At 44.0% G+C, this 17,809-nt stretch overlaps 1 protein-coding gene across 1 annotated transcript; it reads left to right on the top strand.

Moving 5' to 3' along the window:
- LOC8067854 (U3 small nucleolar ribonucleoprotein protein IMP4) lies at positions 6,320–11,519 on the top strand. The gene is made up of 8 exons (XM_002445027.2): positions 6,320–6,617; positions 6,781–6,890; positions 6,985–7,035; positions 7,214–7,357; positions 7,473–7,562; positions 10,737–10,843; positions 10,953–11,037; positions 11,133–11,519. The coding sequence occupies exons 1-8, from the start codon at positions 6,422–6,424 to the stop codon at positions 11,229–11,231; spliced, it is 882 nt and encodes a 293-aa protein (XP_002445072.1). The 5' UTR covers positions 6,320–6,421; the 3' UTR covers positions 11,232–11,519.

Raw genomic sequence — 17,809 nt, 5'->3', positions numbered from 1 at the left:
GAGTACCACAAATTTTTTATTATAAAAATATATTCTGTAACTAAACTAATAAAACTTATTTTATATCATAAATGTTAGTATTTTTTATATAAATTTAGTTAAAGTTCAAACAGTTTGACTTTAAAAAAATGAGAATTGACGGAAGGAATAATCCATAATGTTAAAAAAGATTTTTTTTATTGAAACCAGGATCTTTTGACTCAGTATTTATTCATGAATACTAGTGCGTCCTGGAATGATAACCGTGTTTTGTACTCAAAAGGTCAACTTAATACAAACATTAACGAATATCACTATTCAAATAACAAATTTAGGACAGAAACTTGTATCAATAGACTTGTAGTGGGTGTGTGATGATATTGATTCGTTAGTAGTAAATGATAACCTATAGTATGATGAGAAATCAATGGTCAAAACCTATCATATTTGACTTTTTTATAATCAAAAACATGTTTATCATTTTGGAACAGAGGGAATAGTAATCCTGAATGTTTCAAGAGAGCCAACAGGTCAGTTTAACCATGATCTCACTTAGTCAATTGATGATTAACAACCACAAATTTGCCTTGTTAAGTACAAGTATATACAAACATAATGCATTAAAAAGAAACAAAATGAACTCTGTCATGCTCGAAACACCAAGCCCTAGTTTTTATTAGTACAAACGATAAGGAGCTAGATTGATAGAAGTATGATTGGTCCTCCTATATTCAGTCTGGTATGGTTGATAGACCTTTCAACAAGAGAGCAAAGATATAGTAGAAACCAACCCAACAACTGCATTCAGTGGCGGAGCCACCGTCCGGCCACCCCGGGCAGCCTGCCGGGCTCGCTGCCAAAGTTTAAAGGGAAAATATCTTACTGTCAAAGTAGAACAATATAATTTTCTAGCTAAATATTTTTACATAATAAAAACTGTCCGAGCTCTAAAAAATTCTGGCTCCGCTAATGACTGCATTGCATATGCATGGAGAAACTCAAGCATGCACTTTTATATGACTTCTCTCTCCAATTTTTTTTATACGACGTTGACTATTCCAAAATCAACACCATATACAAAATTTTAGAGTGAGGGCTATATACGGAGCGCTTTATATACATATACTGATCATACTAATTGCTAACTAGATTCATATACCTTAACTAGCGAAGCTAATGCAACCAAATAACTAATATAAGCAAGATCACACACGCATGCGCATATATGTATATGCATCTGCCGATCCGCGCGTATGCATGCCTGCCCGAAAACTGATCGCCATCATCGTCTGCTGCCATGGATTCGATCATGCATGTGGTAAGGGCCGGCCGGCCGGAGCCGGAGCCGGAGCAGACCGGAAACCGGACTAGTTATGCGAGGGAGGGTGCGTCATGGGCCCGTCGTAGTCCGCGTCCACGTCCACGTCGTCGCCGCTCGGGCTCTCCTCATGCCCCATCTCAGAGGCGTCCGACGACGACGCCCCCTCGCCGTGTGGCAGCGAGGGTGACGGCTCCATCGCCGCGCTGGTTTCCTGCTTCCCTGCTGGCGGCATCAGCGGCGGCGGTGGCGGTGGCGCGCCTTCGACGGCGTTAGGCTCCACGGCGGACAACGAGGGCGGCGGCGGCGGCGACGACGAGCCTCCGACTCCAGCCAACAACTCCACGCTGGGCGACGTCGACGGCGGCCGCGGCGGTGCCCCTACTCCCCACCGCGCCATCATCGCAGGGTGGTAATGCCGCCGCACGTCGTTGTAGTCGGACAGAACCTGCATATCAACAACAATCGCGTGCGCGCGCGCCTGGTCGAGATCAAAATCGTGTCGGGATCGGAGGAGAGCAAGTATAGAACGATGATCGAGCTGCATGCAATCGGCGTCGGCGTGCATGCATGTGGGTACCTCTGCCGCCTGCTTGGCGGTGTGGCGATGGTGATGGTGATGATGGATCGCCGCCGCCGGCGGCAAAAGGGCGGTGGCGCGACCAGCGAAGAGGAGGTGTTGGTTCCGGCTGGTGGCATAGCAGCAGGTAGAGGCGGAGAGTTGGAGGAGGAAGATGAGGACGTAGGCCAAGAGCATGGCTGCTAACCGCACGCAGCTATGTTCTACTAGTATCTCGGTCCGACGTCGCCGTCGATCTCTCCCGCCGGCGCGGCGGCCGGCCTCTGGATCCGATCGATCCCCCTGCAAGGATTTCTCGAACGGCCGTTTCGAGTTTTTCTAGGAGTGATAGGGGTTTTGGCAAGCTGCTTGCATTGCCAAGCTCTCCGTCGGACTAGTATTTGTACTCGTTCAGGGACTCGTATACAATCAATAATGCTAGCTGTCAAAGAGTGCGTGCTCATTTAATACATCGCGTTCCCTGAGATTTACTGGATTACTACTCCTTTCGTTATTTATTTACTGGAGTATCAAGTATTCAAAGACAAGTCTCAGAGTCAAAGATCCTTCACCACATCAAAATAAAAGCAACAACATCTATATGAAAAAAGTCAACTTTAAAAATACAAATATTTATGATACCAAAATTAAATTGTGCACATGTCATGAAATATATTTTTAGTGTACTTATTTAGAATGAAATATATTTGACTTATTTACCATCATATCTGTTGGTAATTTTCTCTATTAAGAAAGTAGTTATTGAACCTAAAATAGTTTGTCTTATAGTTACTTTATATCCAATGTATTTTGTACCGAGGACAAGCGAGCACATGAGGGCACTAGCAATGGAGGCATACAACATCGGTAGCCTGCAAAAGAGTTAAGGTAAAACTACTACTCAAGCTAGTAGTTCTTCAACGCAAGCAATAATGACATCTTGGTTATTTAGTTGGACGTAGATCTATATAGTGAACATATAATATAGCATACTTTAATATAAAGTTTTTGCTATGAAGGTTTTGTCTTCTTCTTTTTTTGTTTACTAGCAAAAATATCCGTGCATTGTAATGAGAGAAAAGATATGGCGTCACCCAAAGCCTTAATATGTATGTGTTGTTTTATCTTTAAAGCTATATTTTTTTATTTACATCATTATATTTTATTGCACTCAACATTATGTTATAAATACGCATGTAAATAAATTTGCATCAATATGTTTTATTCCACTTAAGTAATCAATTGCATCTATGACATAGCGCACAAAGGGTCATGGGCATATATTTTCACTTCTACTTCCTATTATAACATTAAAGAATCAACAAATGCAATTGAGCATACTACATACCAGTAAATTTAGTTAGGGTATAAACATTGCATCTTTTGTTAAAAAGCCGATCAAGACCAATAACACATAATTGGTATAAACATTTTATACCAGTGAAGCAATTTTTTACTTCAACTCCACAAGCAGCTACAGTAATAGAGATGACCATGTTTTGGTAAAACATTTGGTAAAAAAAGCTCCTTATTATGCTAGGTAAAAACATAAAATACCCATAATACCCTTTCTTTTATTTTCTCTCTTTCTCTCTCTACGGGCTAGTATTAGGCCTCATTGGCGGCCCGCTCAGGGTATCATCTGGTTTTCGGGCCATGGCGCATGCGTACAGGCAGGTCCAGCAACCGAGGCCCATGGCTCCAAGATGTTTCAAGGCGTTTGCTTTGCAGGTAAGATACGGAGGTGCCGCAGCAGAAGCGCACAGCCTCCGGGCTGCGCCAGCGTAGAGGGTGGGGCGCTCGCCAGAGCTTCGGGCGCGTGGGCTCTCCGGTGTGGTGGAGGTGGAGGGTGGGTGTGCCGACGAGGAGGGGCCCAGCGCGCCACTGGGGAGGAGGACGAAGGGCGGCGTTAGACGGCAGAGCATGGGTCACGCGGCCGTGCTAGTGAGGAGAGCCTGACGCGCGACTGGGGAGGAGGAAGAGCGGTCGTGCCGTCAGGGCATCCGCGGCGGCGGTCGTGGTCGCCCGAGCTCCATCTACGGCTACGATGGCATGGTTTGCCTCGGCATCGCTATGCTCCCATGATTTCTTTGTTGGTAGTCTTTTATTTGGTATGGTTTTCATAGATTTGGCATGCAATTTGTTTTGGACTTCATTTGGTACGTGATTTTATTTTGGACTCGATTTTGAATCCACATTTGGTTTGGTTCGGTTCTAGGTCCGTGTCGTATGCAGTTTGGATTCAATTTTGGGAAGGAGAGGAGAGGAGATTGAAGTCCATTATCAGAGGAGACTTTTGAGCATGGGACATAGCTGATTAGAGTGGGCAGACCAAAAAAATCCAGACCAAAAGATTAGCGGAAATTTTACCTGTTTTAGGTATAGTTTTTTGCTGAATATGTGAAATCATAGTAAATCACAGAAAATCATAAAAAAGAAAATCTAATTTTGTTGGACTCCACATGGATAGATATACATAGTAAACATATAATATGATATGATTTAGTACAACAAAATAATTATAGAAGGTGCAATTTTGAATTATTTCAATTAACTACAGAAAAATATTGATATAAAGTTATAACAAAAAATTTGTACTAAAGCATACCATATTATATATTTACTGTGCAGATATGTTCATGTGGAGTCTAACAAAATTAGATTTTTTAATTTATAATTTTTCTGTGATTTACTATGAATTTTTAAAAATTTAGCTGAAATAAATATAAAAGAAAAAGATAAAACCTTCATAGAAAAACTTTGTACTAAAGCATACCATATTATAGGTTCACTGTGTAGATCTACAAAATTAGGTTATCTATTTTGTGATTTTCCTGTGATTTATATGATTTTTAAAGATTTAGCCGAAATAAATAATAAAAAAGACAAAACCAACATCATTGTAGCAAAACCAATATTTACTATAGCAAAACCGCCTTTAAAACTGCTCTAGAAAGGTAAAATACATGGTTTAAAAAGTTAAGGAGGTGGTGTGACCGGTTTTGAAGTTGTGAGAGAAAAAAAACGAACTATCGTGAAAGTTAGAGCATCTCCAAGGGCTTTGCAAATAAATTTTGCATTGCCCTATTTGCAAAAAAGAGTAGAAAATACCCCTCCAATGGTTTTGCAAATAAGGTTTGCAATTTGGTTAACTTTGCAAATAGAGGTTGAGGCTTTGCATATATGCAAACCTTTCCACCACTTTGCATCTACAATTTCGGCCTTTCATGTCGGACTCCGTCCCCCCGCCCCCCTCCCACCCCGCGCGATTTCTCTACGCCCGTCCGCCCTCCTTGCCGCGCGCGCCCGCCCTCCCTCCAGCTGCCGCGCGTGGCCACCGTCCGCGAACCGACGTGAACGACGAACGCGGCCTGGGCGGGGCGGCGATTGGCGCGAAGACCTGGGCTGGGCGGCAACTGGCGGCGCCTGGCCCGGGCGGCGACTGGCACGCACGACGTACGTCAAAATGGCGCGAAGGAAACAAACACGCGGGCGCGATCGGTGAAAAAAAAATTCGGGGGTGAGGTCCACACTTTAGGTTTGCCAAGTCTAAATGCAAAATCCCTTGGAGTTGGAATATTTTTACACTTTGCAAATGAGTTTGGGACTTTACAAACAACACCAAATGCAAAATTCATTTGCAAAATCCCTTGGAGATGCTCTTAGAGCATCTCCAAGGGCTTTGCAAATCAACTTTGCATTGCCCAATTTGCAAAAAAGAGTAGAAAACACCTCTCCAATGGCTTTGCAAATGAGGTTTGCAATTTGGTAAGGTTTGCAAATAGAGGTGGAAACTTTGCATATATGCAAACCTCCTCAAGGCTTTGCATTTGGGATTCGCAAGGAATTCGGTCCGCCACGTAGGCCGCTCGGTCCCCTCGCGCGAAATATTTTGGACGGCATCGCGGTTGCTCGACTCGGCGCGCCAAAGGGCTCCCGCGCGATTTATCTCCCCCCCGCGATCTCCCTCCGCTGCCGCCACGCGACTTCTTCATCGCGCGGCTTCTTCATCGCTCGGCTTCTTCATCGCGCGACAGCTCCCTTCGCCGCTGCCACACAACATCTTCATCGCGATCTGGCACTGCGCGCGAAATTTTTTGGCCGGATGGCGCGTGGGAAAAATTTTCGGGAAAGGACTTGATGAGAATGCAAAACGGTTGGAGATCCCCCCTTTAGGAACTTTGCAAACTCATTTGCAACTTTGCAAATCCCCTGAAATGCAAAGCTGAGAATGGAAAGCCCTTGGAGATGCTCTTAGAGAGGAAAATAAGACTTTTTTCCCCAAATATATAGGAGACTAGAAAAGTTTTTTTTTGTTGGCCCATAAAATTTGCAACCCAAAATCCTCTGTTTTTTTCCAGCCATGGAGATGCTCCCGAGGCCCTAGCAAAGAGCAAACGGGCCCAGTCGTGCAAGCCCATATAGGCCCACATTGGTAGCTATTATGTCGAGGAGCGCCGGCCCCCGGCCCCGCCGCCGACGCCTACGCCGGAGAAGAACCCTACGCCTAGGGTTTTGCCGAGTCTGGCCCTGCGCAAGCGTTGTGGAGGAGGTGGGAAGCGAAGATGATACGGCGGCGTATGCGCGACCGGCGGCAGTACCTGCACTCCAAGAGCGGCGAGGCCTCCCAGCGGGCGCTGTTCCAGAAGAAGCGCCGCATCCGGGCGGCGCTCGAGGAGGGCAAGCCCATCCCCACCGAGCTCCGCAACGAGGTGCGCGAGCTGCGGAGGCAGATCGACCTCGAGGACCAGGAGACTCGAGGTGCGTGTTGTTCCCGTACCCCCTCCCTCCATCCCATGGCTTCTTTTTGCTCGAGCGAGTGTAATGCAGTCTCCTTGCTCTTTTACGTTTGTTTGTAGGGAGATCTGTCTAACGTGTGTTGTTCCGTTGTTTGGTTGTTTGGATCGGTGATTGGGTGCTACAGTTCCTAAGAGCATGGCCGATAACGAGTACGCTACTGCCTCAGTTCGGGAGCCCAAGATACTATTCACCACGTCTCGCAATCCCAGCGCGCCGCTAACTCAGTTTGTTAAGGTATTTCTGCTGTCCTGGAAACTTTTGGATCCTTTCCGTAAGTCCAAATGGTGCATTGCATTCAGCTAACCGCCCGTTCTGGTTCTCTTCCTAGGAGCTGAAGGTTGTCTTTCCCATGTCACAGAGAATGAACCGTGGTGGCCAGGTATATTGCAGCAGCAGTTACCATGATATTGTTCTTTTGTTTATACCATATCCAGTACTTGCTATGCATTGCTTGCAAGAAATTAGAACTTGTTGTCCATGATTTTTATATAGGTAGTAAATGAATGAACATATTGCTGTGCACAATTAGGTGTTCTTCACTTTTTACTGATCTGCAGGTCATATCAGAAATCGTTGAGTCATGCCGGTCACATAATATCACAGATCTTATTTTGGTCCATGAACATCGTGGTCAACCTGATGGTTTGATCGTCTCCCATCTACCGAATGGTCCAACTGCATACTTCGGGTTGCTCAATGTGGTAGGTGTGCTTAACCTTTTTGGAAGTATATATATGCTGAGATGTTGTGTAGCACAAGTGTACAAAATGATTGCTCAGACTCGGTTATATCCTTAGTTTTTGTTGTTGTGGTCAGGTGACACGACATGATATTAGAGGCAGGAAGGCAATGGGAAAAATGTCAGAAGCATACCCCCATTTAGTACTTGACAACTTCTCAACTCAGGTAAATCATACACACACTGTTTCATGGAAGCAATTAACTGCTTTGTCCTCATACCTTATCTTTGTTGTCATGGTGAGCTGTTCACTATGTGTGCTTGAAAGTTACGCACTTTCATAGCAAGGTAAACAACTTCATACCTGCAATGAAAATTCTGGTGTGTGTGGGGTTGGTGATGGCGGGGCGTGGTGGTGGCAGTGGTTACCATGGTGTTTTTTTTTCTTATTTGTTTATTCCTTACTGGCATGTAAATCCATGCAACCATTAGGAACTGGAGGCTGCCATGATGATAGCCTTTCCAAGAACCTCTCTCTCTCTCTCTCTCTCTCTCTCTCTGTCTGTCTGTCTGTCTGTCTGTCTGTCTGTCTGTCTGTGTGTGTGCGCGTGCGCGTGCGCATGTATACCCCCTCCATTCCAAATTATAAGTCATTTCGGCTTTTCTAGATACATAGCTTTTGCTATGCACCTAGATATACACTATATTACCAATCTATCCCTCCCTCTCTCCCATTGAGACCTACTTGTTAAGCATACACTGCTAGTATGATGATGATATTCATTTGAATAATAAGCTGCTGAGCACCTCCAGTTCCATAATCTGCTGCTGCTATTGCGTTATTCCTTTCTACATTTTCTGCTTCCGATGCTGTTTCCAAGCTAAGTTTCTTGTTTTGTTGATTTGCCTATGTTGTAGATTGGTTAATTTAACAATAGTCCCATTCCAAAATATAGTGCTGGTCACATCAAACATCATGTTAAGTGCAAGCAAATGTTCACATTACAGTTTGTAGTTTGCTTACAGTTTGTGTGGCTGTCATGATGGACTTCTCGTTAACCTGAGACATACTATGAGGATAGCATCTATCCATTCAAAAACTATAACTGAGCAGCATCGATATTATCCGAATACATAACAAGTTGAGAGTGTCGCACACTTTTGTAACCATCTTTTAATTTGCCTTTTGTGCCTTGCTGCATCCCAGCATGTACATGCCTATTTTACAATGTTGGAAGGTTTCAATGATGTCTTTCTTGTTAACTTGATACATCTTTATTCCATGAAAGACACCTAACCCATTCGGCCATTCATAACTCAAGGCTATTTTACAATGTTGGAAGTTTTCAATGATGTCTTTCTCGTTAACCTGAGACGTTCTTTCCATGAAAGACACTTAAATCCATTCATATCTCAAAGACTGAGAATCTCCACTTTCACTTGGCCTTGATGTTTTGCTTTTCCTTCTATTTTCATGTCTTTTTTGTTGGGTGGGGGTCTGGTTTGTTGGGTTCTGACAGGATCGTTTTGCCTTCATGCCTTATCATTGTTGTCATGGTGACCTGTTCACTATGTGTTCTTGAAAAGTCACGCCTTTCCATAGCAGGGTAAACAACTTCATACTTACGATGAAGTGTCTGTGGGGCTGGTTATGGTGAGGCGTGGTGGTGGCAGTGGTTACCATGGTGTTTTTGTTTATCTTTTTGCTTACTTGCATGGAATCCATGTCCATTATTAGGAGGATATCCATGCAGTCATTATGAACTGGAGGCTGCTGTGATGATATCTTTTCAAGAATTCTCCTCTCTCTCTCTCTCTCTCTAACACACTCTTTGTGTGTTTGTGTGTGTGTATATATATATATATGTATCTATCTATCCATGCATGCATCCCTCCCTCCCATTGACAGCTTCTTGTTAAGCATACATTGCTACTATGATGATGATGATTTGAATAATAAGATGCTGAGCACCTCCAGTTCCATAATCTGCTGCTGCTACTGCTTTGTTTGCTTCATTTTCTGCTTCCGCTGCTGTTTCCAAGCAAGTTTGTTGTTTTGTTGACTTGTCTATGTTGTACATTGGTTAATTTCTCAATAGTTCCATTCTAAAATACATTCCTGGTCACATAAAACATGACGTTAACTTTGTTTAAGTGCAAGCAAGTGTTCACATTACAGTTTGTAGTTTGCTTAGTGCTTTGTATGGCTGCCATGATGGACTTCTCGTTAACCTGAGACATACTATGAGGATAGCATCTATCCATTCAAAAACTATAACTGAGCAGCATTGGTATTGTTGAAGATATAACAAGTTGAGGGTGTCACTCTTTTGTAACCATCTTTTTCATTCGCTTTTGTGCCTTGCTGCATCCCAGCATGTGCATGCCTATTTTACAATATTGGGACGTTGCAATGATGACTTTCTTGTTAACCTGATACATCTTTATTCCATGAAAGACACCTAAATCCATTCATAACTCAAGGCTCAGAACCTCCACTGTCACTTGTTTGCTATGTTTCTCTGTCCTTGTTCTATTTTTTTTTGGCGTCTCCGTTTAGTTCTGTCAATCTTTGTTCAAATTGAACAGAGTTACATCTTGCATGTGAATCCTAATATATCCACAGAACTCCTATGTTGTGATGATATTTGTCTCATTAACCTGTGAATGTGATGTGCTTGCTATTCATTCTTGTTTCAGTGTTGTGGGTTGTGCAGTGATGTCTTTCTCGTTAACCTGAGACATTTTTTCCATTGATGACACTTGAATCCATTCATGATTCAAAGACTGAGAATTTCCACCTTTTTTTTGAACAAGAGAATCTCCACTATCAGTTGTATTTGATATGTTTTACTTTTCCTTTTATTTCTTGTCCTTTTGTTAGGTGGGGGTCTGGTTTGTTGGGTTCTGAATTTGATAGGATTGCATGTGAATCCTAATATATGAGCAGAATTCAGGTTTTGATGATGTTTTTCTTGTTAACCATTAACGTGAGATGTAGTTAGTTACTACTGTGAAGACTACTCTCAGTCCATTCAAACCTTCTAAGCTGAGCATCTCCACTTACATATACTGCTTGATTTAGCTTGAAACACTTGACATCTGACCATCGCTCTCTGTTTGCTTGATTTTGCATGCAGAAATCTCAAATATGGATCTGACCATCACTTTCTGTCTGCTTGAGTTAGCATGTAGAAATCTCAAATTTGGATGATGTTGGCGGGAGGCATTCTGGGCTCTGGTTGATTGCTAGAGTACTTAGATTGGATTGTAGGAACTTAAACACTCTTTAGAGTTTTACTAGGGAGAGTAGCTTGTTTTTTTGTTTTCTGCAGAGGTTAGCCATCCTTGTATTCTATCTTTGTTCATGACAGTTTGGTAACTTGCTATTTGTATTCTAGGTTGGTGAAAGGACTGCCACTATTCTCAAGCACCTCTTTCTTATGCCAAAGCCAGATTCAAAGCGAATAATTACTTTTGCCAACAGAGACGAGTACATATCTTTCAGGTACAATATTTCTGTCATGCACTAGTGTGTAACTGTGTATGTGCTCTGCTTCCTGAGAAGCTTTTATGCATATATGACTGACAGCTCCTTTTGTTTTGTTATATGCAAGGCATCATGTATACGAAAAATCTGGCGGCCCCGGATCGATGGAGTTGAAGGAGGTTGGTCCTCGTTTTGAGTTGCGGCTGTACCAGGTATCAGGAACACTCGGCATCTGGTCATTACCACATTTTCTGAGGCACAAATACTGGTTGCTGGTACTAACATGTTTATCGCGCTTGCCTGACAGATCAAACTAGGAGCTGTGGAACAAAATGAAGCGCAAAGCGAGTTTGTGCTGCGGCCCTATATTAATACCGCCAAGAAGCAAAAGACTGTTGGGGCATGAACTGATTTGAAAGAGTCGGTTGATGACCTGCACTGCAGTATAGCATTTTTTAATTGATCCTTTTGGTTTATCACCATCTATAGGGTAGTAGTAACATTATTGCACAGGTTAGGTTAGGTCCATGTCGTCACGCATCTCAAATCGTCCCCAATTTAGGGATCTGGACTTCTGAAAGGCAATTTATATGGTAACAGTGAAGATTACAAGGTGTAAAAGAGATTAGGATGATCATCGTGTAAAATATTTGTGCTCAAGCGTACATAGTCACCTGGGAAGTTGGTACGTCGACGGAGCTTCTGCAGATTAGCTTAACAGATCCTCCCGGAGAGTTTTTTGTTGGCCAGCTTCAGTTGCTTAAGCAATGGTGTGCCATCGCCAAATCTGTTGGTATGTCGCCGGAGAGCTGGTTGCTGTCTAGGATTAGATATTTCAGAGGCACAGCGAGCGAGGCTTCAGTGGGATGGAGCCATTCAAGCGGTTGCTTGATGCAGTGAGTAGCGAAGCCTGTTTGCTTGTTTTATATGCCGTATTTTTTCTGTTTTTCTTTTATAACAAATCAGTAAACAGTATTTTCAGTCATGACTCGCTGGTTTGAAAAGCCATGGCTGAAAATACTGGTGAGTACTTGCCGAGTTTTTCCGGGAGCATACCAGGAAGCCTGTTATTGAATGACGGTAACCGATCGATGCTCACGGGTATCTCACCGATGAAGTTGTTGCTGTAAGGTATAAGTCAGCGAGGTTCTTCAAGTGACCGAAGGTTTCCAGGATGGTACCAGTAAGGTGGTTCTTTTAAGATGGAGATAAGAGCATCTTCAGCAGTACACTAATTCCTATCCCCAACGAGAAAAACCTGTATTTTGAAGGATTTGAGAGCTCCAGTAGATAGAAAAACCTATATTTTGATGGATTTGAGAGCTCCAGTAGATCCCCATTCGCATCCCAATGAGATTTTTTTTCCTTAGTACCTTGAAAACCATCTTCCAACCCCTCAAAGACAAGGGAAATCTCTCTCCCGCCAATGCCTGAGATTTTTGATGTGAGCTCCAACTGCCGCGCTAGGTCTAGGAGCGATGGTGGTGTCGTACGCTGTTGGTGCTGGTAGGCTCGCGGTGCTGGCGATGGAGATGGAGGAGCTCCTCCGCATCATGCCGCACCAGATCCACTTGCGGTGGTGATGCCATACGTCGCTAGGGAGAGAAATAGGCCGCTGGTAGGGGAGGAGTTAGCCGCGGGTGCCATGACTGGGGCCAGGGAAGAAGGCCTTTGCTGCAACTTGAGTGATGGGAGGAGTCTTCAAGTAGTGGGATAGGAAGAGGAGGGGTGGATGCGTTGATAGGAGTGGAAGGGAGAAATAAAGAAGTCAGTGGGGAGAGGAGCGACGGAGGAGTCGTGGTGACGGCGGATGTCAATGTCGCTCAGATTATAGGGAGAAAAAGAAGCAGTGGGGAAGTTAGAATGACAAGTACACACCACATATTAAACAATATATTGAGGCCTTGTTTACTTCTTGATTTTTTTTTTGCAAAATGCTACTGTAGTATTTTTGTTTGTATTTGATAATTGTTGTCCAATTATGGACTAACTAGACTCAAAATATTCGTCTCACAAATTACATACGAACTATACAATTAGTTATTTTTTTATCTATATTTAATGCTCCATGCATGTGCCGAAAGATTCGATGTGACGGAGAATCCTGAATATTTTGCAAAATATTTGGGGAAGTAAACAAGGCCTGAGAATGAGATTTTTCTCATTCTGCTAGAGATAGAGCCTTTGAAAACCCTCAAAAAAAGTTTTGTAGCCAATAAGTAGTTTAGGGTTCCTACCATTGGAGATGCTGTAACGATCAAGCTCATCGCCTCAAAGCCGTCAACCACCAGATGTCCCGTGAGGTTGTTCATCTCCACAACAAACATTTCCAGCTTCTTGATGCTCCAGATCTCTGGTGGTATGTTCCGAGCAACGAGTTGTTTGCTGGAGCACGACGTGCGGGTGTAGCCGCCGTGGCGCACACAAGTAGGCATAGGTTGTCAGGGAGCTCGCGGGCGCCGTTGCCCATTTTGTGATGAAGAAGATGGCCGTGCTTAGAGGAAGGGTCGAGTCGATTAGAGAGGAAGGAAATAGAGGAGAAAATATGAGAAAAAATGTAGAGAAGAATATTATGGTTATTTTGTTTTTTTTTCTAACATGGGAGTTGTTTTACCAAATAGGTAATCAAAATAACTTCAGCTCCATCAGCAGAGCTGGTCGTAAGGCTGAAGCTAAAAAGATAGCTCCATTAGTAAATTGGAGCAGTGCCAAATAGAGTGTAAGTTGTGAGTATTGTCAAGCCGAGCATGGGTTAGCAAAATGAACAGGAGAACCCATGAAGGGCATATGGCCCTAACAATTAGGAAACAAGAGAGTAAAGAATCAACTTAACTTAATTTTACCTACTAAAGTTATCCACAAAAATTGTAATACTTACATTTTTTTTATGAACGAAAATTGTAATACTTATATAACCTGACATTCTACGTCGTGCCGGAGTATGGGATGATAGACTTTAGGGGATGTTTGGTTTCTAGCTAGCCACACACTTCATCTTAGATAGTTTGACTGGTAAGACTTTTGTGGGATCCACGTGTCATAGAGAAAAAAAAGAAAGAAAAAAGTGACAATTTCCGTAGGCATGGTAAAACGTGGCTCCAAATATTTTAGCCATAATTGTCTGAAGTTTGCTGTGGCAAATTATGGCTGGGAACAAACAACCTTGAATAATTAATAATAAATTTATTACATGAGGATAAATATTGTAGATTATCTATGCGGGTATTGAGTATTGTGTTCGAAATGAAGAGAGAGTGCGGTCACGCAAAAATCAGGAATTTTAATTAGTCGTGAGTAGTAATTTTATTCCTGCTTTTTTTTATCGGGTTGGTGCCCGTTTTTCATTAAGAGGAAAGCAAACAAAGGTACATAACCCGAGTACGAGAACAGGTCCAGTAGCACTATATGATGGACTATATACTCGCAGAAGTCGAAAACAATCTCATTGCAAGAGGGTGTGAGACAAGTGGATTCTCTTTCCCCCCTCCTATTTGTGCTTGCTGCAGTATATAATTAATAGAGCCAAAGAACAAGCACTTCTCAATTTGCGAGTTCGCCTTCAGTATTCCTTAGATTTCCCCATCTTACACTAGCTGACGATACATTAACTATTCTTGGAGGATGTGGAAGGCAACTTTTTGTCATGAAGGCTCTCCTGAATTCTTTTACTCTCTCAACTGGACCGAAAGTTAATTTCAAGAAGTCATTGATGATTATCATAAACATGAGCCCTGAGAAACTAAAGCATCTTGCTCTCACCTATGGGTGTTCTACTGGAAGTATGCCTTTTACTTATCTTGGTTTGCCTTTGGGCTCCACCAAGACAAGGACCAATGATTACTTACCACTCATCTCAAGATGTGAAAAAGGTTTGTTAGGACCTTCATTTTTCTTTCTTTAGTTGGAAGGCTCTAGATAACGAATTCAGTTTTCACTGCACTTCCAACCTTTTTCATGTGCACCTTTGCTTTACAAGACACTGTGATAGGTCAGATAGATAAATATAGGAAAAACTGTCTTTGGAAAGGGGCTGGCAGTAATAATAGAGGGAATTCTAAAGCTACTTGGCCCTTAGTTTTTTTTGAAAGAATACTTTTTGCTAGAATCTGCTATCCAGAGTTTACCAGAGTCTGAGGATAGTGATATCTGGAATTACATTTGGGCCTCTAATTCTTATTCTTCGTCAAAAGCTTACAAGCATCTAATGGAAACTTGTAATGTTCACCCTGTCTTTAAGTGGACCTGGAGATCATGCTGCCAACACAAACATAAAGTCTTTTTCTGGCTTTTTTTTTAACGGTCAACGGGGGGGAGACGTTCCCCACCTGTTTAAAATTATTTTAGCCCAGAATCGGCTCGCACGATTGTGTTGTTACAGATGCAGAGCAACGTTTGTTGCTAGAGTAAAACCAACTAGAGCTAGTGAGAGCTATCGAAGAAGCAGAGGAAACAAGTTGGAGGAAGACAGGAAACAGAAGATGACAGCCATCTCCTTGCTTTTGTATAAGCCCCGGAATTAGGTAAGCCCTGCTCTGGCCATTTGTAGAATGGAGCACCACTGGTCGGAGACGATTCTTTTCTTCATTGGAAATCTGTGCCTCCACAGAATGGAAGCGGAGATGCATTCCTGAAGCACATGATGTACCGTTTGAGCTTGGTTCCTGAAGATTTTCGCATTCCTTGCCTTCCAGATGTTCCAGCAAACCAAGGTCAGGAAGGAAGGTAGCTCTGAAATCTAGTTCGAAGGATGACCTTTGAATGAGTGAAGCTCGCCCATGTCCACTGAGACTATGGACTGTAGGTTCAAGCTCGCCCAAACGTCTCGGCCGAGAGCACAACCATGGATGATATGTTCAGGCGTTTCGTCCGCAGCACTGCAGACCTCACAAGTTGCGGAATCAACAATGCCTTTTCTTTGTAACACCGAACGACACTGAATTCTCCGTTGTGTTAGTAGCCACAAAAACAGTCGCACTCTCGGCGGAGCCAGGTTCTGCCAAACGAAGGTTGCCCGCGGGCTGTCTCCCTGGCCTCTAGCTTTGATCATCTTGTAGAGTGCACCGCTGTCAAGGCTGTTATCAGGCCTGATGAAAGGTGAGATCCTCTTGTCATGGGTTTCAGATAAGGCCGTTTCTTCGATGACCTGAAGCACCAGTTGCCGCTCATTTTCCGCTGCTGTTGAGAGACGGGGGACCAAAGCAGACTGTAGGCCCGAGGATTTGATCTCCCAAAGCGTGGCATGTTTGGAAGAGCAATGTGACAGAAGTGCAGGGAACCTATCAGCCAGAGCTTCGTCACTGTCGTTCCAGACATCGTACCAGAACGAGGTGCATTTTCCATCGCCGACTTGAACAGTGGTGATCGCCTGGTATAGAGGGATGATGGATCGCAAGGTCTGCCAGTGATCCCCATGCAGTTCACCGGTCAGAGTTGATATTGAAGCCCGACGCTGCACCCATTCAGCCCATGCGGAAGATTGGGGGCAATGCAGTCTGTGAAGCAGTTTCAGTAGAAGACAGATGTTTTGGACCCCCAAGTCCCTGACTCCCAGGCCGCCGCACTCCCTGGGGCTGCAGACACTTGTCCAGGCAACCAGGCAGTTCGCCGGTGTCGCGATTCCCGCCTTATCCCCAGACCAGAGGAATGCTCTCCTTTTCTTATCCATGCTGTGCACTGCTGTCGCAGGAAGCTGAGCTCATCAAGTAGACAAGGATTGAGTCAAGAACCGAATTGACCAAGACAAGCCTTCCCATAGGGTTTAACAGGTCAGCCTGCCAGGATGCAAGAAACTTGTCGGTTTTTTGTATATATATGTTGAAGGCAGAAACAGGCAGCTTGTTGGCCGATAGCGGAAGTCCCAAGTACTGCTGCGGGAAGGAGCCCTCACTGCAGCCCAGCACCTGAACACATTGTTGCACCAACCGGGCGTCTGCATGAATCGGTACCAGAGTGCTCTTGCTGAAGTTAATGTGCAAGCCAGACATGGCTGCAAACTGATCCAGGATTTCCTTCAATTTGATTGCTGCCGAGGCTTCAGCTCTGAACACAATCAGGGTATCATCGGCGTACTGAAGGACAGCACAGGGGAGGTTGCCTTCCGTTGGATGTCTGATTTCATCTGCTTTATTGATCATACGTTGTAGAGTCTCAGCCACCAGAAGAAACAGGTATGGGGACAGAGGGTCCCCCTGCCTCAGTCCTCGCTTGCAGTTAATCCAAGGACCCGGGCAACCATTCACAATAACGGCAGATTTGGAGGACGCTAGGAGACTGAGCATCCAATCGATCCACCTCTGGTGGAAGCCCCTTGCTTGAAGGACTGAAACCAGCCCTGCCCAGTTTACGGTGTCAAAAGCCTTTGCGAAGTCGAGCTTGAGTACAATTGCAGGCCTTTTCCTCTTGTGGCAGGTCTGAACAAGCTCTAGTGCATAGACGAAGGTGTCGGCTATTGATCTTCCTTTCACAAATCCTGTCTGATGAATGTCGATAAGCTTCGGAATCTCAAGTTGAAGCCTAGTAGTAAGAGCCTTTGAGATGATCTTAAGTGCCGTGTTCTGAAGGCAAATCGGTCTGAAAGCATCTACTTCGACCGCATCTGGCTTCTTTGGCAGAAGTACTATGAATGAGCGATTGATGCGCTCCAGATCAGCTGTCCCTCTGTGGAAAGCTTCGGCGAAGGCCAAGATTTGAGTCCGGACTGTGTGCCATGCCACCCTGAAAAAAGCAGGTCCAAAACCGTCCGGTCCCGGTGCACTGAGCTGATTCATCTGACAAACTGAATGCTTGAGCTCGCCTTCTGAAAACTCCCTTATCAGGTCGCTCCCTGGCCTTTCAGAACCCACATAGATAGATTGCAGGTCCATGTCAAGTGCCATTCCTTGAACCCCGATGATGGACTTGAAGTAAGTGGAGAGAGCCTGTGTTTTGCCTGCATGGCTGGCGATTTCTTGATCGTCCACCTTTATCATCCTGATAAACTTACGA

This window comes from Sorghum bicolor, chromosome 7 (assembly GCF_000003195.3).
Source record: "Sorghum bicolor cultivar BTx623 chromosome 7, Sorghum_bicolor_NCBIv3, whole genome shotgun sequence".
NCBI classification, from domain to species: domain Eukaryota; kingdom Viridiplantae; phylum Streptophyta; class Magnoliopsida; order Poales; family Poaceae; genus Sorghum; species Sorghum bicolor.
The sequence above is the reverse complement of the archived record's forward strand: the minus strand, read 5'-3'. Positions and strand labels throughout refer to the sequence as shown.

Coding starts and splice junctions, on each gene's coding strand:
- LOC8067854 (XM_002445027.2), top strand. CDS start 6,422: ATGATACGGCGGCGTATGCGCGACCGGCGGCAGTACCTGCACTCCAAG. Junction 6,618..6,780: donor CGAGGACCAGGAGACTCGAG/GTGCGTGTTGTT, acceptor TGGGTGCTACAG/TTCCTAAGAGCATGGCCGAT. Junction 7,358..7,472: donor ACTTCGGGTTGCTCAATGTG/GTAGGTGTGCTT, acceptor TGTTGTGGTCAG/GTGACACGACATGATATTAG.